Below are 25,386 nucleotides of genomic sequence, written 5' to 3' on the forward strand. Positions count from 1 at the left end.
AAAATGAAAAATAAAAGTATTGAGAGAATATATTTTCCATAAAAGTACGGAATATATTCCTCTGAGTGAGTTTGTTATATGAATATGTTTATTTGAAAAAATGAAAAACGAATTTCTCTGAGTGAGTGACTGAGTTATATGAATATGTTAATTTGAAGTTTTTGAAAAAAAAAAATGAAAAATGAAGTAATGAGAAATTTTGAGGGAGTTTGGGGGTATATTTATATGGGAACTTCGATGTCAAAATTTACAAGATCAAGATTTGTTTATATATTTTACTATATTGACTCATAAAATCTTGAATCTTGATAAAAAAAAATCTCTTTTTTTAAAAAAAAGTAAAAAAAAAGTAAAAAAAAGTTTAATATTCGGGAGTCATTACTAATATTAATAGGGGTATATTGATCGTGATTTATCACATCGATCGATTCCTAAACTAGTAATATGAATCCTTTTAACTTCCAAACTACCATCAAATTAAAAAAACTTTTTTATTTATAAATTGCGTAATATCAGTAATATTACTACAGAATCTAAATTAACCTTTCAGTTATAGTATTACAAGATCCTACTTCTGATAGAGATTTATAGTAAATGTAAGATAAAATTTATAATTACAGTATGTAAAAAAAATCTTTAAAAAAATGTAAAAAAAAGTTTAATATTGAAAGTCCTCATGACTAAATTTAGGGGAATATCGATGGTGAGTCACATTTATCACATCGGTCGATCTAATGTATTAGATCTGGAAACTAATAACATGAAACTTTTTATTAAACTACCAAACTACCATCAAATTAAAAAAAGATTTTTTTATTTATGAATTGCGTAATATCACTACAGAATCTTTTCTCCTAATTAATCAGTTACAAGATTTAGTTTCATAAAGAAAATAAAATCTTTAATCTCGATAAAAAAAAATCTGATCTTGATAAAAAAAATGTAAAAAAATGTAAAAAAAAAGTTTAATATTGAAAGTCCTCATGACTAAATTTAGGGGTATATCGATGGTGAGTTACATTTTTCACATCAATCAATTTCTAATTTTCTATATATTAGATCTGGAAACTAGTAATGTGAATCCTTTTAACTTCATTGCAGGATCTTAAAATATTATATCATTAATCAGTTACAAAATTAATCATGTAAGAAAAAAGGAAATAATCACAAATAATAAATTATTCAACACTAATTCAACACGAAATATGCTTGATACTTTAAGAATGTTAAGTATGAACTTTTCAGGTTTCTTTTTTATGATGTGTCAGTTACTCACCAAGCCTCCTTGTTAAGCTTTCAATGCTTTCCTTATTAGAAAGATCTATAACCTCGCATACTAAGAAAGCAATACCTGTAGCGTATACGCTTTTGGCGCTTCATGAAAGAATGATCATAATTAATTACAAAGAAGCATACAAATCACTAGAAACCAGGTGACAACTTCAAAAATCAATTTTGTGCACACGCCCAATCTCAATATTAAAATATAATAAATACAATATATTGTTATAATATTATTATATCAAAACTTTATTAATTACATTATTATAGAATTTTAATTATCTACTATCATATCATATCCAGATATACTTTTAAAAGCTGGAAATTGATCATCAATACTTGAAAATGATACGTGTAACTTATTATTGGACGACAACATCGACGTTTCAGTAACCTTATCAATAACATTATCAAAAGCAATCCAATTAAAATAAATTTTAGATTCATCTATATCACACAAATTTGCCCAACCTTCCTTGTCAAAATAATTCATAACTTTTCTTTCATCGATCTTATCCATAGCAATTTGAAATACTAGTAATATTTTATCCTCACAATCCCAGATAAGAAAATCCATACCAGGGTATTTGGTATATTCTGGAATAAAGAGAACATTATTGTACTCATTAAAATCTTTGATAGAAAATATGTCATTATCAACAATCCTAATGACTTCATCAAAATTAACATTTTTATCAAATATATTTAAACTTGGAATTCCAAATTGCCTAAATTAATAGTGTTTATATATTAGCTTATTTGATCATGATCAAAGATATAATGAAATTCGAATTATAAAAATGAAAGGATCATTGGGATTTAAATATCAAATTTCATATAATCAGAAAGTAGGCGATATGTAATTAGTTTCACTTACCAACATGTGAATTCAAATGTTCTCACAGTATCTAATAATGTTGTAATATACGATGCAGAAATCCTTTCCAAAGCATAAATTGTGTATTCAACATTTTGTAGAGCCTTTGATGCAGCATCATCAATTAGATCATCAATTTGACCATGAGCACGAGCGATGGTTAATCTAGCGCAAGGGTGGATAGCAAGAACTGTTTCAGTTTCAAATTCTTCATTTTCATCCAGAAATGAAACAGAACCAACACGCATAAATCGGTGATCCATATCATATATTTTACTGGCAGGGGGTTCAATTTGGAGAATCATGGAAACAACACATGCATTTAAATTTTCTACTCTCTCATATGATAAATTATCTCGATAAATTTGATAATCTCTTTTTATTTCACTTTCTCGTAATCCCAAATAATTTTCAGTTTTTTCCTGCAAATTTCCTGCTGGTGTTTCATGCCACTTGTCTAATTCTGAAGGATAGGCGCCCGTCCAATATTTCACATAATCCAACTGTGCCATATCGTTATAACCACGCAATTTGCACCATTGATTGAACTCATCGTCATCATAACCGTCGAATAGACCCAACTTATCCCATGATTTAAACAGGCATACATCATTGTTAGAAGTTTCTGAAACGATAATAAGACCATCATTCTTTAGAATTCCAGAAAGACCATTTACCAATACGAATGGATATTCATTAAGAACCTCGTATTTGTACAAGGAATTACATTGATCAAAGACCCAGATCCAGTAATAATCATTTTTAACAAAGTTTACCAATTCCTTGAGACATAAATGAAATCGTTCTTTCCTAATGAAAAGAAGAATCAGTGATATGATTTACAAATATCGTATATCGTGTAAAAAAATTAACAAATATCAGAGTAAATTACCTAGTATTTGTCTCGGGTTGTTTAAGATGTTCAATGATTCTATTAACCCTGGAATTATGTAATAAACTTTTATCACACAACTTGTTACGTACGTTATTTGTTAATCCATACATCACAAGTTCAACCCAATCAGTTATGGTAAGCGGGGTTAATTCATCTTTGTTGAAAGTACATAAAAATTCGTTTAATAGGTATTGATAAGGTTCAATTTGATGAGATGACCACCACTCTTCACAATTATTAATATACGTTACTCTATAATCATGTTGTAAACGAAGTTCTGAAACAAGATAATACAAGCTGTACGACTTTCCCAAACCAGAAGGACCATAAATATGTAGACCTCTAGAACTATTTTCTTCATTGAGTGCTTTCATTATAGCATTATAGATTTGATCATGATGATTTCTACGTATTAAAGATAATTTACCATTCACAAAATGGAAACTATCTTGAAGTTTATTTGGACTCAACCTTGGTAGATCGACAACATCATAAAGATCTTCCATAATTTCAAGAAGTATTTTATCTGTTTCTCTTGCTTGTTGAACAAGTGCGACAAATGGGTCTAATTGATCTTCAAGTTCATTAACCTTCACTTTTTTTCTACTAGGATATATGATGGGTACAATTGACATGAAGGCTCTTTCTTTACCCTTCGTACTTAAAAAAGAAGAAGAAGAAGCAGCAGCAAAACTTGAAGAAGAACTAGCTATTTTTTAATCATAAAAAGTTAGAATTGATTTTTTCATAATGCAACAATGTTTTTTCTTAAAATTACCAAATGATGGTCCTGCCAAAGAAGGTCGCTTTGTTCTCTCCGTTATTTGTCCAGAGAATTCTTCCATATTTTCAACCTTTCTTTTATGTGCACCATTTGATTTTACACCACCCGATGACATGGTGTCCATAAAATCTATGATATCATTAAAATATGTTAAATACATATTTTAAAAAAAAAATTTAATAATTTTCCAATATTTAATCAAATCTTTTTGAAATATTTTTAAAGTATAAATTATGACTTACTTCATGTTCATCATAACTCAAAATTTGTCGTATACGATAGTTTACGATCGTATACGTGATCTTTGATTAGTTATTATTCCGAATTGTTTAAAACCATCATTTTTTTTAAAAAAAATTACGTACGTCACTGAAACAAATTAATTTTAAATGAGGTAACAAATTTCTTTATTTAGAAATGTTTCTTTACCTAATACACTTTAGTCTTTTATATGTAAATCCTACATCATTAACTATTTTTGAATTAATCTGGGAAAGAAAATAATGATCGACACATTAAATTGTTGAGTTAACTTTATTTACAATTTTCTGGTGAAACACTGAAACACATTTGAAACCGATTAAAAAAGAAGCACAAACTTCGCCACAATGCCTGAATGCCACCGCAGATCACTGCAGATCAAAGCAGTTCAAACAACTCGATGCGTGTTACACAAGTTATATTGAAGAAAAACATATACCTTTTTCTATATTACAAGAAAAAATATTTGTAAGAAAAGATTCCACTGCGGTTTTGATTAATGAATGGAATAATTTTGATAAGAAATTATTACTAATCAAAAGTCTCCCCCCTTTTTTTTCTTTGACAATTATTAATATTATTTTCGTTAGGATAACAAAAAAAAATTTTTTTTTTTTTTTTTGAATTAATAAAAATATAAATTTAAAATATGTCATCGTATATGCAGTTGATCCTCATAACATTAATTTTATTGGTTGATTTTTTTTCGCGTATAATTTACGTAGAGTATATTAATAATGATGGCTGTGGGCCTGTGGCTGTGCGAGAATTAGCTGCTTAATGGCTGTGCAAGAATTATCAACTTGACGGCTGTGTAAGAATTATTCGACTTGACGGCTGTGTAAAAATTATTCGATTTGGCGGTTGCGCAAGAATTATCTACCATACAAGGATTATCGACTCAAGAATCAATTGCTGTAAAAGAATTGACAAAGACTAATCTAGTTTCGTTCTAACGATAATCTCTCTGCTTGCGTAATCTCCCGCAGTCAAGGAAAAAATTAGGCACGAAAAATAGAATATCATTATTAAATAAATTTATTTATTTAATTATCATGACAATGACTTTCTGCTTTTAGAAAATAATTGTTTTTTTAATATAAATACCCAAAATACCCAACGAATACAGTTTTATAATAAACTACTTACTCAAATCGGTCAATTATAATAAAGATAATATATATAAAGATAATATATATAAATAAATAAATATATATATTATATTTTTATATCACAATATTTCACATATTTAAATAATTCAATTTATCATAATTGCATAATTGAAATATCGAATAAAGAAAAAAAAATTTCGGAATTCAAAAATCATACTTTTTAGAAATTAGAAATTTCTAAAATGTGTCAGAATAATTTTTTTCAATTGAATGTAAAGTAATACAACTAAAATTTTTTATATTGTTCTTATTGAATTAAATAAATAACTCGTGAATTTAGGGAGAAATCGGTGAAAAAAAGTGTGGGGTAACTTGTGGCTACCTTACTTTGTAATTCGAGTTTGGTTTAATTATGTTATTTGGGTTTAAATTATTTTTTTTTTTATTTATGAAATTTTTTTCCAAATGAAACGTAATAAAAAAATCTTTAAAATCTTTATTAGGGAATAATAAATAATCTAAATAATAATCGTGAACAAAGAAATAATTTATTTATATTTTAATTTAATTTTTTTTTTTCCTTCTCCTCATTTCTCCCGATCTTATTCTCTTATCAAAAACGCCCGATTAACAACTTGGTATATGTTGGAGGTTTTCATTATTTGACCGGAATTGTCGATATCTTTAATATGTTTCAAGCCCTTTGAACATATTTCGTTAAATTCATTTTAAAAGAATATTAAATTCTATTTATTATTTTTTTACGTTATCGCAAAAAGTTTCACATCACAAGTTTATTTAAAAGGAAATTATAACTAGTTCACATGACATGGCTAAAAACACGCGCTTTGGTTTAATTATTACGTAGGAAAAAGTTCTTTTCGTTATGTAGTGCAAAAGACACAACATATTTGTTATATCAATTATGATAATCTAACTTTATAAAAAAGAAAATATTTTTTTTTTTTAACCTTATCTAATTTTTCCTTTATAAAAAATTAGAATTGATCTTTTGTTTCATGATACCGTTTTGACTTCATTATAACAATAATAATAATATTTATGCAATTAATAAAAACTTATTCGTAAAAATGAAACATTATTGCCAAGAACTTTAAATAATTTACTCCAATCATTTGACACTCCCGCAGTTATTCAAAGGTACAAAAACTCAATCGCGTTACCTTAGCAGTTTTAGGGGATTTTCCTATAACTATATTATACCAATTGAAAATCACTCTTTTTTTAATAATTAATAAAACCGGTTATAAAATTATGCCGAATATCAAATACGAACTTTACTAATTTTGGTATTCAAAATTCACATTTTTATAAAAAAAGGTTAATAAGAACTTTTTTGTGTGAGAAAACTGAGGAACTTTGGAAGTTACAGAAGTTACAAGAAAAAAAAAAAAATTTTTTTTTCTTTGTTAATTATTTTTATTATTATATTATATATTGTAATTAATAAATTTTTTTAGTTCCCTTTTTCTTTTTTCCTTTTGTTGTTTAGAATGTTTAGAAGAAATAATAATAAAAAAAAAAAAATTTTTTTTTATTTTTTTTATTTTATTTACAGGATTTATAACTTGTATCAAGTAACAAATAAATTTTATTTTTAATTTTTATTTTTTTTTATTTTTATTTTTTTATTTTTATTTTTATTTTCCTTTATTATTACTAAATTCCTTTTCGATAATATCACTCGTTCACAAAAGAAAAACTTTTTCTGTATGGAAAGGTTTCATGGAAAAAAATAACTTTCCAACCTTTCCAGTTTTGGATCCAAGTTATTTATTTTATATAATTTTTTTGACGGAAAATAATTTCCGAACAACAAAAAAAAAAAATTTATATTTTCTTTTTATATTTTTTTTTTTTTTATTTGTTTATTGTGATCTTTATTTTTGGCGGAAGGGGAGGGCGGGTGTGTTTAATATGTCGGAAGGTTATTCTTTTACATATCGGACATATCGGATTACAAATGATTTGTTCATCAACTTTACCTTTTTTTGATTAAATTTATTTTTACCGTTTTGTCGATCACCCGCATTTACTGCGTAACGTAACGTAATAAAAGAATTTTCTGATTCGCGTAAATAATTCCGTGTTTAAAAATTCTTTATTAATTCGTTATTAGAAAAGTAAATTAAAAGTAAATTAAGAGTAGATTATATTTAAACTAGTGAAAAATGAATTATATTCAAATTATATTCGAATTATATTCGAATTGTATTCGAATTGTATTTGAATTGTATTGAAACATGATTAGTAATACTCATATTACTCATATTATACATATTATATATATTATAAATATTATAATGCTAATACAATAACGATAAAGAAGGAACAATACAAAGCTCGCTCATTGGTTGGTATAACACAATGAACATCGATCATGTCAACTATGACGTGGGTGAGAAAAAAAGAGTGGAAACCAATTATAATTATGAGAAGAAAAAGGAACGTGATTGATATTGTATTTGAATATCTGAACCTATCGGAAATTCGGAATGATTGGAACGCTAATATTGTTGACGTTGTCTCAGTTTGCACGAATTGATTGTTTCAAATTCTTTCCACGGATTTTCCGTATAATAGAAATTTTATTGAGTGTTGAGCCATTGAAAAGAGGCTGAGCGGAATAACCTTAAAGTATTTTGGTAATTTTTAATGAAATAACCCTTATTTAGCCCATTTAATAAATAGAATCCCGTTTAATCAACAGGATCCCACGGGATCCCACTTTTAATAAAGAGAATCTCATTTTAATAAACAGAATCCCGTTTTAATAAGTAGATAAGCAGAATCCAACTTTAATAAACAGAATCCCGTTTTAATAAGCAGGATCCTATTTTAATAAACAGAATCCCGTTTTTAATAAGTAGGATCCTATTTTAATAAACAGAATCCCGTTTTAATGAACAGAATCCTATTTTAATGAACAGAATCCTATTTTAATAAACAGAATCCTATTTCAATATGCAGAATCCTATTTCAATAAACAGAATCCCATTTTAAATAAACGGAATGATGACATTGTCGAAGAATAATTATAATAATTATATAGATAAAGAACTTGAATTAAATGATTATAGAATGAAAAAAGGATGATACGCTTTACATGATGGAGATAACAAATTGAATTAGTTCCCGAAATTAAAGATCGGGGAGTACATTTAAATTACATTTTGATTCAAAAAATTTAATTCATTTTTCTTTTACATAAATTATCGTCTAAAGTTTAACCGGACCTTATAAATATCCGTGGATAAGAATATCCGTGGATAATGAATACAACATATACAACATAACGCTAAATGGATATAATAATACGAAAATTTTTTAAATTTTGAATTAAAATAAACCAATAAAATATATGACAAGAAATATATTATCTGTATATTACATTTTTTTAATAAAAATTTAAACCAATTAAACCGGGGAGGTCATTTACCAGGGCTTGTTCTATTATTACTATTATAGTATTATTACACCAAACGAAATTACTATTTATTACAACACCAAACGAAATTACTATTTATTACAATACCATGGAATTACTATTTATTAACAATACCAGATGAAATTACTATTTATTGAGTACATTTATCACGTACCTATCATCTAATCTTTCTCAAGATATTTTCATGTGTGTTTAAATCAATAAAAACCTAAAAAAAAAAAAAAATTTTAGGTAAATCAAAACATTATTGGTAAGATCTATATTTTTACATTATACTTTATATGTACATGCGTATAAAAGATAAAAAAAGAAAAGTCATTATAAAATTCATAATGATCATTATAAGATTACGCGAAAATCATTATCCCGAATGTATATACATATACACATATATATACATATGTATTTTATTATGATGTTCAAAATTTTTTGTCAATCCCTTAAAAAAAAAAAAATTAAGATTCATCTAATTCGGATTGAGTATAATTAATTCCTTCTTTGATTAATCAATTGTAACATTTTTTTTTCAAAAAAAAAAATTCATTTTAATAATAATAGTACAGATATTTGACCTACAGATATTGTTCTTGTGATTTGAATGAAATCTATATTTGCGTAAATTATAATAATCAATAAATTTTATCGATTGTCTTTATTTAAAAAAAAAAAAATCATCTAAAATAAAAGGTTTATCGTAAAGTTCATTGAATTATAAAATGTATTCCCGTGATCCAATCACGTACACAAATATTTAGTACATAAAATTCTGAAATCGGAAAACTAGCCAAAACTAGCCACAACTGTTTAAATTTTCAATAATGTTATAAAAAAGTAGGTTAAACAAATAATCGATTGATTAAATAATATCTGTAATTGATCTTTTTTTGTTACTACAAAATAATTTAAAATTTTTGTTTATTATTGAACGAAAATTAGCCACATTTCCTCCTTTATCTTTTATTAACAAACAACAAAATAATTTTTGGAAAGTGATTATAATTCATGTTAGACAAAAAGTAAAAAAGGTTACAACTTTTTTTATAAAATGAAAAGATATAAATGATAGTAGTGAATGATGTTATAACTCATATAAGTGATATGAATGAAACGATATAAATGATAGCGGTGAATGATATAAATGATAGCAGTGAATGATAATACGAATATGATATGAATCATCATATTGCATTTATATACATTTACATCATCCTCATACGTTTTCATACATATAACATGATATATTTCATTCGTGGAATTATAATTCCTAACTAATGAAAGAAAAAAAGAAGAAAAAAAAAGAAGAAAAAAAAAAAAAAAGTTCATGTTGTTCGAAAATCAAACTTCTTTTTTTTAAGTAAAAAAAAAAGAATTCCCCCCCACAAAGGAAAAACCTATTTTTGATTCATTTATTTATTATAATTCCGAAACATTTTAAAAATAAAATAATAAAAAAAGGTGATTTTGACTAGAATTAGTAACGCGTTCTACATACAATTACATGTATTATTATTATTATTATTAAAACGAAAATTCTAAAATATTCTTGATACAAGAATCATCTTTAGATGGGCTAATTTTGGCTAAATTTGGGTCCAATTTGGCTAATATTTTTTTGTTCAAAGTTGATCCTTAAAGGAAGATTCCGCCTAATTTAAAATCATAAGTAAAACAATATAAACAAATTTTAACTTAATAGAACTAAAAATCATTTAAAAGCAACGATGTACAAGACACCTGACGGAAAATAAACTCCGAAATGTTATGATTGATTACATGATTTATTGTTTGTACCACCATCAAAAAATTCAAACCTACTTGTACATCTCATATACTGTGACAGTATCACCTTTTTAAAATTATCACTTTTATTCGAAATCAAAATATCCAAATGTTTTCGTTTCGTAATAAATAATAAGGGTGACAAATAGATTTTTGTGTAATTTATAATTTCATTGGGAAAAGGAATGATTAAAATGACTTGAAATGATAATTGTATTTGGAAAATTAATAAAGACCAATTTAATATACAGTACATGTATACTGTACAGTGATTCAAGAAAGTTTCAAACAAATAAAAATGTGGTTCAAATCAAAACTTATATATATCAAATGATGTGATTTCGAAGAAGTGAACAAAAAATAATTTTTTTTTTTTAAATAAATTTTCATAAACTCTTGATAATTTTTTTTCTTTCCTAAAGGTATTCCGCTTTCTATTTACTATTATAAATTGACAAAACAAATTTTATTTACAATACAAATGTAACACAGCACAATTTATTATTTATTCTTACTATTTTAAGGAGGGGTTACAAAAAATAAGGTGACACTTTTTGGCTGGCGTAAGTGATTAAAGTTTTATGTGATGTTACTACGTTTACTTGTATCGCGTTCTGTCCTCAATTAAAAATTATATATTTTTTTTTTGATGATGTAATAAAGATGCAACATAACGCGATCAAATACTGGTCACATTTAACAATATTTGTGTTTCAATATGAAATATGAATTACAGTTTTTGTAATTCTGTAAACAATAAGAGCAAAAATCAGTGGTAAAAAAATTTAGTGATAAAAAAATCTAAATCTCTTAAAAGATAAATACACATGTAATCATACATAATTATATACATAATTAAATAAAGTTTTACAGTGTTATTATTATTGTTATTATTGTTGTTATTTATTTAAAAAGAAATAAAATGAAATAAAATGAAAATAAAAATAAAAATTAATAATTTATAATAAATAAAAATGTAAGACGTATAAAACGTATAAAAATAAACAAATTAAATTAAATTATTATAAAAAATGCGCGTGAAAATCTTTTTTTTCATACTACGATACAAACACATATGCTTTAACACAGTTTTGTTGATTATTTTTTTCGGAGTTCCATCTCCGATTCATGAAAATAAAAAACGAATGAATTCTATGAATTCATTATGATTTTTAATAACCAAGGAGTTGTTTATTGAGGAGTAATCACGCATTTAAAACTCACGCATCGCATCCACGCAGTCTCCTCAATCACGCGATAATTATAATAAAAGGAAAATTTTATTAAAAATAGAAATTATTAAAAAATCTAAAAATAAATCATAAAAATTTAATTATAAATTTTTTTAAAGAACATTCTTTATTTTATTTCCTTTTTTTTCAATTATAATAGAAAGCATGGTTAAAAAGCATGATAAAAAGACAAAAATAGTGATTCCGAGTGAAAAAAAAATTAACAATGGTTTAACTTTTTACGTAAATCACAATCGACAATAAGTTGAACCAAAATTAATCATTAATGAACCAATGATATTCGATTCATAAATAAGAACACCAATTAAATTACAGAAATGAAATGATTTGCATTAAAAATTAATTAAATCGGACACCCGACTTTTCCGACTAATTCGGTCCCGACTAAAAGAAAAAGAAAAAAAAGTTATTTTTAAATTTTTTTTTTTACTTAATTATGATCTTTATTTGTTATTTTACAATAGGCGAACCAAATATATACCAAATGTGGACCAAATGTGTGCTCACAATATGTTCTAAATATGTTCTAAATATGTCAAATGTGCGGGAAAAAAAATGTACTTCAAATTAAATTATAGTTCAACGTATCCATTCACAATATTTCACATTTAAAAACAAAATTTACCAGTTTAAAGAAAAAAAAAAATTTAAAAATAACTTTTTTTTTATGACCTAATTTTATATGACCTAATTTTAGTTTCCAATTTCCATTATTTAGATAATTTTGAACCTTAAATTATTATTTAATTTGAAATTTTACATATTTTACATTGTTCTAATTAATAATGAAACAACGAAAAATACTTTCTTCCCAAAAAGAATATTAGTATTATTATTGAATTAAGAAATCATAATTAAATGACAAAAAAATTTTCACTAATGAAAATGGAATCCCGTGTAACCAAATTATAATGAAAATTTCCATTAAAGTATATATAAACATAAGCAAAAATCGGTTACACCCATATTTGTTCTCTTTCATTAAAGGAAAAAAGTACAAACCCTGGTTTTGAAAAAAAAAATCAAAAAAAAAAAAACTTTATATTTAGGTTTTTCAGATTTCAGGTATTGTTTTTCTAAAAATATGCTTCTTATATTTAGTAATTTAAGGTATTTAATTAATTAAACATGATTAATAACGTGTATTATATTAACTTTTTTATCGATTGCCATTAAATTTTTTTTTACATGCATTTTCAACATTTTCAACATTTTTCAACAAAAAGTTTTGATAATTTGATGATTTGTTTATGTGTTTATGTAAAATTTACTTTACAAAGAATTTTTACAGATTACATTCAAATATCCCAAGGAATTATCCCAAATATCCCTCGTTTTGAAATCACGTAACTTTATATTAAATTGGTAAACCAATTATGAGATAATTTTATAAAGAAATTTCCTGGTGTTTAATTACAATATAAACATTTCGCACATATAAGTTTTTTATTTTTGCATTACAATTAAGATATTCTATTACGTAGGCTTCCATTTTTTCTATTGATGATCATTTTGCTTTTCATAAAAGGGAAACAAGTAAAAATTATTTACTACGCCATATGTTTAAGAAATCTTTTTAAGGAAATAAGTTTTTCCAAATCTCTTTGTTATTAAGAAATTGTTTCCAAAAAATAAAGGAAATTTTGTTGATTGTTTTTTTTTTTGTTAATATTTAATCGTGAGAAAAATATAACCAAATTGTTTAAAGAAAACGGAATTTACGGCGTTATTTTAATGTATAGCGATCGGAAACATTATGCACCTATGCATCATTCTTTGTGACGTAAAATTGATTGTTTTACTCTTAAAATATGATTGTAGTATTAAGAAAAATCGATCAAAATAATAAGCAAATATTACTATGTGGCTTTTGGAATTTAGTATCATAGTAGCGTAGCAATAACAGGTTTACGTCGGAGTAGTAATTAATACGTATTAATACGTATTAATACGTGGGTTAAAGTTTTCGGCCATACGTATATTTCCTTTACCTTCCCTTACAGTAAGTAGTATGTAACAGAATTTCTCCTACAGTAATGTTAATATTTCCAGTATTACTTCCAGTATTACTTCCGGTATTACTTCCAGTACATTATTTCCCTTACAACCTTATTTCCCCTACAGTATTCCCTTACAGTAATACATCCTACAGTAGTACTTCTTACAGTAATGCTTCCTACATTAATACTTACTACAGTTTCCTTGCTTCCGTAAGAATTTTCTCCCATAGTAATAATTTCAATATTTCCTTTGTTGTAACATCCAATATTTCCAATAATATTTCCCTTTTATAGTACAAAAAAGTTTTTTTATCCGTTAAAAGACATACGTATAAAGAAAATCACACATGTACCATTAATTAGAAACGGGTTATTTCTTTTTTGGTATGAACAAAAAAAAAAAAGGAGTAAATTGTTACGGGGTAAAATGTGTAAAATGTAAATCAAAATGAATCAAATGACATAATTAAACGAAAGGAGTTTCTTTTTCTTTTTTTGAAACAAACAACATCAGTGATTGTGATAATATTTAATTAAATCTATAACGCGGAAAAAAAAGAAACCTTGTTATTTTGATACATAGTATAAGAATACGTATTATTACGGATGATACGTTGGGGCTTAAAATCCTTAAAAATCGTACAATACAATCATGATGTGATATCATTATAATGAATATTGGATTTTAATACGGCTTAAAAAAGTTTTTGATGATGTATGATTGACATTTTATTGTGGGCTTATTCTATCATTATCTTTTTTATTATGTTTCAAAACAAATTCTTTTCAAAGAACGAAATTATTTAGTGTTTTTTTATCTCACTGCTCACTGCGTCAAGATTGTGTCACTTTAGGTAGGTACCCACGGAATTTGTTCCATGAAGTTTTCTCATTTTAGTTTCCTTATTAAATAAAAAGTCATTTAAATTTCTAAAATGGGGTTATATTATAAATATTGTTGCACCTTTAACCGAATATCTCAAATACCCAGAAGTTACGATCCCGGAGGTTTTGTTTTTAAAGCCACATACATAGTGGCTATAATCGGGTAAGAGGTTTTTTTTTTAATGATAAACATTAAATAATTATTATTTCATATAAAATGAGGAAAAAAGAACTGAATAAAACATATATATATTAGCATATAGTTATTTATAAATTTACCACAAATAATAGAGCATTTTTTTTTTTTTTCAAGAAAGGCAAAATTTAGTAAGGAACAAAAAAGTTATAAAAAAGTATAAAAGTATATGCTATTGTTACCTTTTAATGAAAAAAAATTTTTATTTAACCAATTTAACCAATTTAACCAGAAAAATATTAAAAATAAAATATTTTTATTCAAAAAATAAAAAAAAAAAAAAAAAAAGAAAAAATGTATCGTCGGGGTATTGAATATTAAACGATAAGCGGACAAGTGTCGGAATATTTAAACCGATAAATAAAACTACAATATAATTTTTTTTTAATATATATATATAATAATAATATAATAATAATAATATAATACTATAATAATATATTATAATATGAATAAATATGATTGATTTAAAAATATATATCACAAACTATTATTGTAATATATATAACATAAATAATATAAATTAAAATAAAATACTTAATTATTTTAGTTTATTTTTTTTATTATAAATTAATACCTTATTTATATAAAAGCGGACAACTCATTCCGAGTAATTCAAAATGTGATAAGTTACTCAAGTTACTCATGAAAGGTGACTATCACATTTAAATCACGGAAAAATTGTTATAAATATACATCAAGTTTGAAATTTTGGGAAAAACATTAGGAAAGAGTTTTTTTTATAACTCCAACGAAACTATTATTTTTTTTTCTTTAACGGATTAGATAGAACAAATCTTTTTATATATTAAAAAAAAAAAAAAAAAATACAAAAAACTCTTTACTTTTTACTAATATAATTTACGTTATTGTAAATAAATATCATTAATAATCCTTCTCATTAATACACACTATAAATTTTTTAAAAAAAAGCGAAAAAAAAAATTAAATATTATAAATCATTACCAGAATCAAATATTAACAACAGACTTACTCTCTTTCCTTAGATTTACGTTTTTCGTAGCTAAACAATATATTGACAAAATCTATATAAAATCCCTCTTGAAATCAAACTTTTTATAATCAATCCTGAAAATAAAAATGACCCAACATACTCCATCAAATAACCGAAGTACCAATACCACAAATAACAACGTATCATACTCACAGAAAATAAGAGGAACACACACACGTGTTTCTAGAGTTAGAGTAACAACTGTTGGAAAAGCTCCTTTTCCTGAAAAGCAGCATCGAAGTTGTCCCAGATGTAAAGATTCTACCAATAGCATGAAAATTTTGAATGCTCGCGTAGGAAGAATAGAGCAATTGGTTGACGGTTTGGCAAAAACTACTCGTGGTTTAGCATCAATGTCGAAGGTAAATACGAACACAGAATCAAAAGGATAATTTGATGAATTCTTTTTTTTTGAAAAAATTTTTTTAATAATATTTTGGAATGTTAATAGAGAAATGATCGATTCGCACAAAATGCTTTGAAATTTAGAGGAATAGATCTGACACGTTGTACTCTTCAAGAATTACAAAAATTAGTTGTTGCGACAACAAATGTCATGGTCCCTTCAAACAACATCAATCCTACCATTAAACCTACATCAAATCCCAATAACATGAAACTCACAAATACCAAAGATACCACATGTTCCGAAGATGATACCGCAGATACCATAGATACAAAGAAATCTATCCCTGCCAAAGATAAAGATAACACTCTTTCTGAAATAACTAACAGTGAAAAGAAGATTTATCATTCTGAACCTGTTGATATGGAAGATGTAAAAATAATTCCAAGTTATCAAAACGCTGAAACACCCAAGATCTCTAGTCCTATTAAAACTGTGATGGGTTCTTTGAAAATAATTTCACGTCATGATTCAGGTTATGCCGGTTCTTAAAAGAGGCTGATGGTTTAGATAACATGAAAAATCGCTTCATTTATTGATTGTTTGATGCCTCTTTTGATGTATGTATTTCTCAAGGAACACTGTTCTTTCACAAACACAATTTTTCTTATTAAATACCTTAATTTTATAATTTTTGTCTGTTTCATATTTGTTTTTTCTTTGTACATTTGTTGTTTTATTATTAAATAAAGACAGATCCAAATAATCAAAAAAAAAAAATCAAAAAAAAAAAAATAAGGCTGAAAATTTCAAAAAAAAAAAAAAAAAATTTTAAGAAATTAAAAAAAAAAGATTATCAATTTTGACATTTGGATCTAATTTTGATGATATATTTGACATATTTCTTCCTCGTTGATAATCTCCTATTATAACTTTTTTTTTTATTTTTCCTTTTTTCTACCGTAAGGTTTGTTCACGTTTTAGTGAACTTTGTTGTTAAATACAACATTTTTTCAATTCTTGTATGAAAATATACAAATTATGCAATTATATATATATATATATAAATACAATTTTTTCTTTTTTATATAACTAGGCCAACACATTGTTGATTTTTCGTTTCTCGTTTTCTCTTATGGTCTAAAACGTATTTGTCCGGGATGTCTATAATAGACAAGTTCGAATTTTTTTATTTTAATTTATTTTTTTTTCTTTCTCGAGAATGATTTTTTTTTTATTATTGAAAAGAAAAAAAATAAAATCTAATAGAAAATATTACGGACCGGTCAATGTTTTACGGAAACGAGAAACGTAAAAAATCAAATTATGTGGGCTTTTTTTTGTTTATTTTTAGGTAATTTTTCTTCCCATTTTTGTAAAATTTTTTGTATGAAAAAAAAAAAATTTTTTTTTCTATATAAACTTTTTTTTACATGTTTTTTTTTCTTTGTTAAATAAATTTTATTTTGTTATAAATGTAAGATAATAACAACTTTTTTTTTTTTAAAAAAAAAAAAATATTTTATTTTTTTTCCATGCAGTAACCTGTGAAAAAACTATTCAGTGAACATGATCTTTTAAAAGCAAAACAATGAATTTCGCATCTCTCATCTATCTATCTAATTTTTTTTTTTTTAAATGAATACACATTTGTTTTAATTTCTTTATCTCGTTACGAATGTTTGCGATTTCAAAAAAAGAACTCTTGCGCTAACACGTGTTTGTTTTCTACTTTTATCAATCATTTCGTTCTTTATTCATTTAGGAATTTTTCAATAGGATTGAATAAATTAAGTTTATCAAATCGGTCAAATATTATTTCAACAACTCCGGTTGAACCTGCTATATAAATGAGAATCCGTGAATAGAAACAAAATAATATCATATCACAACAGCAAAAACTGTTACTATAAAATCTTATTTCATGAATTATGTAATACAGTAGCATTTTTTGAACTGGACTGCTGGTAAAAAATAAAATTACGTAATAAAAGTAGTAATATAAATGATAGTTATTTATTGGATGCACTATAAACTATAGGAACACGTGATGGGAATACAGTATCACTGTATCAGGAGGTATCCAGCAATACCTACACAAGTATCCACATCCACACAGTACGACAGTATAACAGGTACCACACCTATTAAAAACCGGAACTATTACATTATCAAAAATCCTTTCGTTTTAAATCCAATCCAATCCAAATAAATATCTTTTTTAATCAAGTTCCGCTTTATTATTAAAATCATATTATTATAATCGCTTTAATAATTGTAGTAATCGCATTAACAATCGCTTTAATAATCGGTAATAATCGCACTAATAATCGTGATAAAATCGCTTTAAATAATCGTAATAATAGCTTTAAGAATCGTAATAATGGCTTTAAGAATCGTAGTAATCGCTTTAATAATAGCTTTATTATAATAGCTTTATCATCATTATTATTTATTATTATTATCGTTATTGTTATAATGTTATAATAATAATATTATTATTATTGATAATACCAAATTTATTTAATTTTTTTTTTATTTAAAATATATTTTAAGTTTAGAGAAAAAAAAAACTTAGTGGGAAAAGACAATCAATATAACAAAAAAGTAACGTTCATAATAATTTTTTTTATCACAAAAAAATTCGTCACAATTTTTATTTATTATTTATTATTTATTTATTATTTATTATTTTTTTTTCTTTTACATTTTTATAAAAAACATCACAGATATCAACGGCAATATCAATTATTCACATATCAATATTATTAATATTCGCTAAAGTAAAAAAAAAAATTCACGGCGATAATCGTAAGCTTGATATTCGTAAGCTGATAAATTTTGTAAGTGTAAATTGTAAAATTATTCACACAATTTTCCATTTAGATTTTCTGATGATAACTTTGCATACATACTATATATATTTATTGAATGAGATATATTTTACTGAATGATACTTATTTATCGAATGTGTGTATTGTATGATATCTGAACTGATAGTGAAAATTTTATTTATACAAAGAAAATATTATATATAATATAATATATATTATAAAAAAAAAATTCATTTATCATTTCGCACGCGTTCCTTTAATTTATCCATTTTACTTCATTATGTATTCATTATGTATTCATTTCCTGAAACTCTATTATAACTTTTCCGTGATAAGTTTAGTCTCAAAAAAAATTAAAAATGAACATATTTTTTAAGTTTCAAAGAAAAATACTTTCAAGTATTTCAAGTCATTTTATTGTGGTTACAACAGAAAATTTCTCAGAAAAAAAAAAATATCATAAAACTTATAAAACTTGCAAAATTTCAGGTTTTTTAATATATACAGTATATGTAGTATATATATAGAAACTTTTTTTGTAATCTTTCAAATCTTTTTTAACAAAATATCTTTTTTGACCTTTTTGCCTTTTTCTTTTTTAAAAAGAAAAAATATCGTGTGAAATCAATATTCATTTCATACCATAATTCTTTAAAAAGAAAAATGATATACTAACTTGTTATTTGACTGATCATCTGATTCCCGATTTCTCCGCGAAATAAATATTGGTAATGTTAAAAAAAAAACCTGTTAAATGAAAAACGGTAGAAATAAAATGGAAACAGATCAGCAATAAAGAGACATATTGCAACTGATCTTAAAAAAGTTTAGTTTAAATATTTATGCTTAATTTTACATTATAATCACAACGTGATTCTTGCTTTCTTGTGACTAGGTAAAAAAAAAAAAATTTTTTTTTTATTAAATTTTATTTAAATTTTTATTGGAGAAGTAGAAAGAAAAATAAAAAGAAATTTTTTTTTCTTGGCGCGGAGAAAACTCCGACATACCATAAATACACGCAATAACTCCGAATATGTGAAATGATCACGCCAAATTGGTTAGATCATTTTATCTTAAATGCATCAATATTTATTTGTTGGTTAAGGGCGGCGAACGAAATTCTATTCAGAGAATGACAATGTAAGTGTTATATAATATTATTATAATAATAATATATGTGTATATATATATATTTTATAATAAAACTATTAAACTATTATTATTTATCAATCAATCAATCAGTTTGTTTCAATTTCAACTTATTTATAATGAACATTTTCAAGATTGGTTATTTTTGATAGTTGATGTTCAAAAATAAAAATTCAATTTGATGATTTTAAACTCTCATGTCTAAAAAAAATTGAACTCGTGACTATTTTCTTTTTCTTTTTTTTTTTGTTTATTTCACAGATCATGTGTCATATAACGGAGTTTCAATTCCTTATAGTTACTCAAAAATCTTGTGGTTCAATCAAAATTGGGTATAGTATGTTGAAAATCCTTGACTAGTAATATTGAGGATTCGGAATAATTTTCCGATCCGAACTCCGAAAAAAATTTTTAAGAAAAAAAAAAATTTTTTTTTGTCGATCATTATTTATTAGAAAAAAAAAATATTCTAACAGGTTATACAGAAAAAAAATTCTAGGCAGGTTATACAAAATAATAATAATAAAAAAAAAAATTTAAAAAACGCGCAGTTAATTACTTTGAATAATTTACAAAAAAGAGAAATTTATAAAGTTCATTATTATTGACCCCCTTAAAAAAAAAAATGAAAAAAGATAAAAATAAATAAAAAATAAATAAATAAAAAAAAAAATCTCTTTTTTTTAAAAAAAAAAAAAGAAAAAAGAAAAAAAGTATTGTTCTCATTCAATATTCATTATCAATGAATAAATTATTTAATCGGTAAATATGGTTCCAGATTTTATCCAAAACTGGGTAATTTCGGAGGGCGTCATGCATTTTGATGAATCGGAATCTCTAAGCATTTTTTCCGATAAATGAAATAAATGAAGTAAATGAAGTAAAAAAAAAAAAAAAAACTATCACAAATGTGTAATACTCAATAAAATCAAATCTCGTATTATATTTCCATATTGATTTCTTGTAATATTGTAAAAAATGTTGTAACAAAAAAGTTTAATCAATCATCACTCGTGACAGCTTTCAAACAATTTTATTCCCTTATATAATAATATTTAATAATATTTAATATATTATATTAAATATTTTATATTTTAAAATAATATTTTTTTTTTTTTAAAGTTCATGGACAGATCATAAATGATGACGTCATTAAATTTGATTTTAAAAAAATTTTTTTCCCCACGTAATAATTAAATACATGTAATAAACATTTATGCATTTAGTTAATTTACCAGGTAAAGAAATCAAGATTTTGTTTAATTAATAAGTTTAGATCCAAGGAATTTTCCCGCCAATATCATCATTATTTTTTAAAATCTCCGCATTATAAAAATATTTTGAATTAGGAAATTTTAACAAAGCAAATTTTTGATTTACATAATATATATATAAGTGATAAAAGCGTAATATAATTAATTTTATTAACTTATTTCATTATAATATATTTTTATATTTTTTTAAATTATTAATTACCTTATAATACTTTTAAGGTTTTTTCAATTATTTTTATATATAAGTATAATGTATTATTATTATTTTTTTTTTTAAAAAAAAAATCTTGTTTTTTAAACGCGGGCGCGGGGCCGCGTTCATTGTGGCTAAACCATCTAAACCAATCAATCGTGTGGCACGCTTCCCACACATTCGCATCCTTGTTGATCATTTCGATCATTTCAATTATTTTCCCTTTCCAGGTAAAAATTACAAAAGAAAACCCTTTTTCGAATATTAATAACATCAAATAAAATATAATAAGATCTTTTCTTAAAATGAAATTGATTCATTTTTTTTTTTATTAAAACTTTAAATTAAAAACAAAAAAGTTATTCCGAATAATTCAAATATCCAGGATTAATCTTAAGATACTTTAGATACCTTTTTAAGGAAAAATATTCTTTATATAAAAAAAAAAATCTTTTTTTATTTGTTTATTAAAAAAATAAAATAAATTAATTAAAATAACGTGTTTAATCGGTGTTCTAACCTTAATTTATTATTTATTATTTTTCCGAAAAAAAATATATATATAATATATATACAGTGTATATATTGTATAATAAATTAAAAAGTTGAAATTGATATGCATTATGTACTATATATGTTATATATATGTTGAAAAGAAATGATTTCATTAATAAAAATTTTAAAAAAACCGTTAATTAACTAATAATAATTATTTAACTAATACTTTTTTTAACTAATAATTATTTAACTAATAATTAATTAACTAATATGATAATAATTAATAATAATGAATTTTATTAATTTTTAATTTGTAATATATGTATGTACGGTCAAAAAAATTTTTTAAAACAAAAAAAAAATGACAAAACTAAAGAAAAGAGATTCCGGTTTACTATTTTAAAATACTATATAATATATTATTATAATATATTATAATATATATATACAGTATATAATTTTTTTAGAGTACCGTACAAAATGTAAAATTCGGAAGAGATAACGCGAAATTGCATATTATAACTAATTAAAATATTATATATATATTTATTTGTTTATACATGAGTTTTTGTTTCCCCAGTTTAATTAAATTTACATTCGCCACAAATAATCCCATGTGACCTTATATTTTTTTTCATTTTTTATAATGGTTATTTTTCACCATAATAATATGTTTACCTGTTAAAAGGGTCAAATTTGTGGCGGTGATGATCCTAAATCAATTTCCTTTATAAGAAAAGAAAATACCGGAAATTTTATACCGCAAGAGTAACATTAAAAATCAGTAAAAGGTTTATGATTGTTTCAATCGATTATAATAATATGTTTAATTATGCTATCTTTGCGTGTCGAATTGTGGTTAAACCATATAATGATATTAAAGTTTTAAATTTATCAAGTTCAAACAATATTTGATATTTGAATAATTTGACAATATATAAAAATACATAATTATTTTCATATAAAATCGTTTGACTCATCTTTGAAAGAATGATAATTATCAAATTTTAAAAGAATTTCTGAATTATTAAAAATTTTCAATGATTATAATAATTGTTCAAATTAATATAGAATTTATAGAATTTCAAAATTTCTAATAATTGGTAAAATTTGTAAAATTATCAATTTATTTTAAAAATTAAGAAAGTTTTGACGGATATACAGACCTTCTCCTTTTTCATTTTCATCATGTTTGGTCATCAAATCATCAAAACGCTACGCAGATCCCCAATTAATATTCCCCGTAAAAATAAATGTATGAGTTTGACGTTGCGCTTTACGTTGGAACTTCTCCTTATTTCAAGTTTCTTATAGATTTTTGAATTAGCATTCAATTATTCTATTATTCTTTTACAAGTGTTTCAAGTGTTTCAAGTGTTTCAAACGTTTCAAGCGTTTGAAACATTCTTAAAGTTAATTCGTTTATACTAAAAAAAAAATTAATGTTGAATAAAATAAATTCATGAACCTTAAGATTCAAAATAATCATCATCCTGTTATTAATACACGATGTATGGTATTATTATTTTTCGCGAGTATATCGAGTATATAGAGTATATACGTATGAACTGTCTATCAGTGCTAGAGGTTTTTAGGTATATGGAAGGTCACAGACTAATGAGGATACGCCATGGATACGCCCAGTAGAACTGTTACGTAAATCACGTGATTTATCCATATGATCGTCATTTACTATTAAATTCGTGTAAAGATTGACCAGGGTTGTCTTAGTGGCGGCCTGTCTACAGTATTATTTTTGTACTATTTTTTGATAGTTTCGCATATCTTTAGGTCTTTAGTGTATCTTTTCTACTCTGTGAAAAATTTGTTGTAAGATTGTCTAAAATTTCTAAACGTCAAGAACAAGAACAAAATGAGACTTATCCATTACTTTCAAAAATACGATTTGGAGAGAACTTGGATACAAATAAAATTCAAATACCAATCTAAATAATTCATTACCAGCATTATAATTTGGAAGATAAAATCTATATTGACAAAGATAGAAACATTGACGATAATTATGAAAAGTGTGAATAGTGTTGCGAAATTATGATAATTCATTATTAGATGAAGTAAGAGATTTTATTTTCAACTGATTAATTAAAAACTAATATAATAATTAATAATTTTCTTTATTTTAAACTCATATTATTTAGACAAAATCTGTTAATTTGTCTCAACTCTCAAAGAAAAAACGATAATCCTCTTGTAAAAAATAAAGGAATGTGAATGCCTATTAACAATACCAAAATCAACACTAAATACATTAAATATATTTTATTTTAAAATTAGCAGTTGAAAAAAGCATATATCACATGATATCATGTGGTTTACGTGATAAGCGATACTAGAGAGGTAAATGATGACCTGATTAAGGTAAGGTCTAGACCGGTCTGTCCCACAAACATGACGTGCAACTATGCGTACTAGGCATGCTTGTTTTTTTTCATGGTTTCTGGAAAAACGAAAAATGGGTTCTCGATCTGTGTGCCCAAAGATGTTTGTTTAAGCTTTCAGTAATGAAAACATAAAGACTGTAATAGTTTCACAAGTCTCACGTAAATATAGTAAATATAAAAAAAAAAAATTTCAAATGACGATGATATCACATTATCCCCTAATTCCCATAGGCTATGGTGACTTTCTCCTTTATTCACTCCTTAATTTATTAAGTTTCAATTTAATAAAGTAAATGTATGCTTGTAATTAACCTCCTTTACCTCCTTCTACTCCTTTATCTCCTTTTTACCCTAATTTAAAACTATGATCAATGCTAATAATTTAAAATTAAGCATAATAATATCTCCGAATTGCTTCTAATAATAGAACCATTTATAATGGAGATGAATTTGATGAGATTTCTGTGGTTATAAACTTATAATATTGGGGTTATAGACTTAATAATATTAATAATAAATAATATGATAATAATAATAAAATTACAAATCCTCATCGGACTTTAGGAGAAAAATTCGTAAATTCACGTGGTTACACAGCCAAAAAATCATTGTCTTCTATTTTTGAGATCAATGATTATAGATATTAAATGTCAAACATTAACTTCTGATTGGGTTTGATGTATTTATGCTCTAATGAGGTAATTTATTTACTTTTAAAGGGATTCTCGGTAATATTAATCCGAAGTCTCAGATTGGGAAGACTAGTTAAACATAATGACATGAATTTCGTGATGATATCATTATACTTTACATATATATATGTTAAATATATTATATATGTGTTTCATTTTATCATTTACATTCACAATGTAAAAAAAAA

General features: G+C 24.5%; 2 protein-coding genes across 2 annotated transcripts; one reads left to right on the top strand and one right to left on the bottom strand.

Moving 5' to 3' along the window:
* Window positions 1–1,508: 1,508 nt before the first annotated feature.
* On the bottom strand, window positions 1,509–3,997 carry OCT59_002682 (uncharacterized protein; the record flags this gene model as incomplete). The annotated part of the gene is made up of 4 exons (XM_025327296.2): window positions 1,509–2,009; window positions 2,159–2,968; window positions 3,051–3,762; window positions 3,832–3,997. 4 exons carry the CDS (start codon window positions 3,995–3,997, stop codon window positions 1,556–1,558), a joined length of 2,142 nt encoding a protein of 713 aa, XP_025172035.2. The 3' UTR covers window positions 1,509–1,555.
* An 11,517-nt stretch (window positions 3,998–15,514) lies between these two features.
* On the top strand, window positions 15,515–17,049 carry OCT59_002683 (uncharacterized protein). Its single transcript, XM_025320164.2, has 2 exons — window positions 15,515–16,169; window positions 16,259–17,049. Exons 1-2 carry the CDS (start codon window positions 15,894–15,896, stop codon window positions 16,703–16,705), a joined length of 723 nt encoding a protein of 240 aa, XP_025172037.1. The 5' UTR covers window positions 15,515–15,893; the 3' UTR covers window positions 16,706–17,049.
* The last annotated feature ends 8,337 nt before the right edge of the window (window positions 17,050–25,386 follow it).

The sequence above is a fragment of the Rhizophagus irregularis genome, chromosome 11 (assembly GCF_026210795.1).
Source record: "Rhizophagus irregularis chromosome 11, complete sequence".
Taxonomy (NCBI): Eukaryota; Fungi; Glomeromycota; class Glomeromycetes; order Glomerales; family Glomeraceae; genus Rhizophagus; species Rhizophagus irregularis.

Excerpts from the sequence above, each read along its gene's own strand:
- OCT59_002683 (XM_025320164.2), top strand. The coding sequence starts at position 15,894 with ATGACCCAACATACTCCATCAAATAACCGAAGTACCAATACCACAAAT. Across the intron at positions 16,170-16,258 it reads GTTTAGCATCAATGTCGAAG|AGAAATGATCGATTCGCACA; the intron begins GTAAATACGAAC and ends GAATGTTAATAG.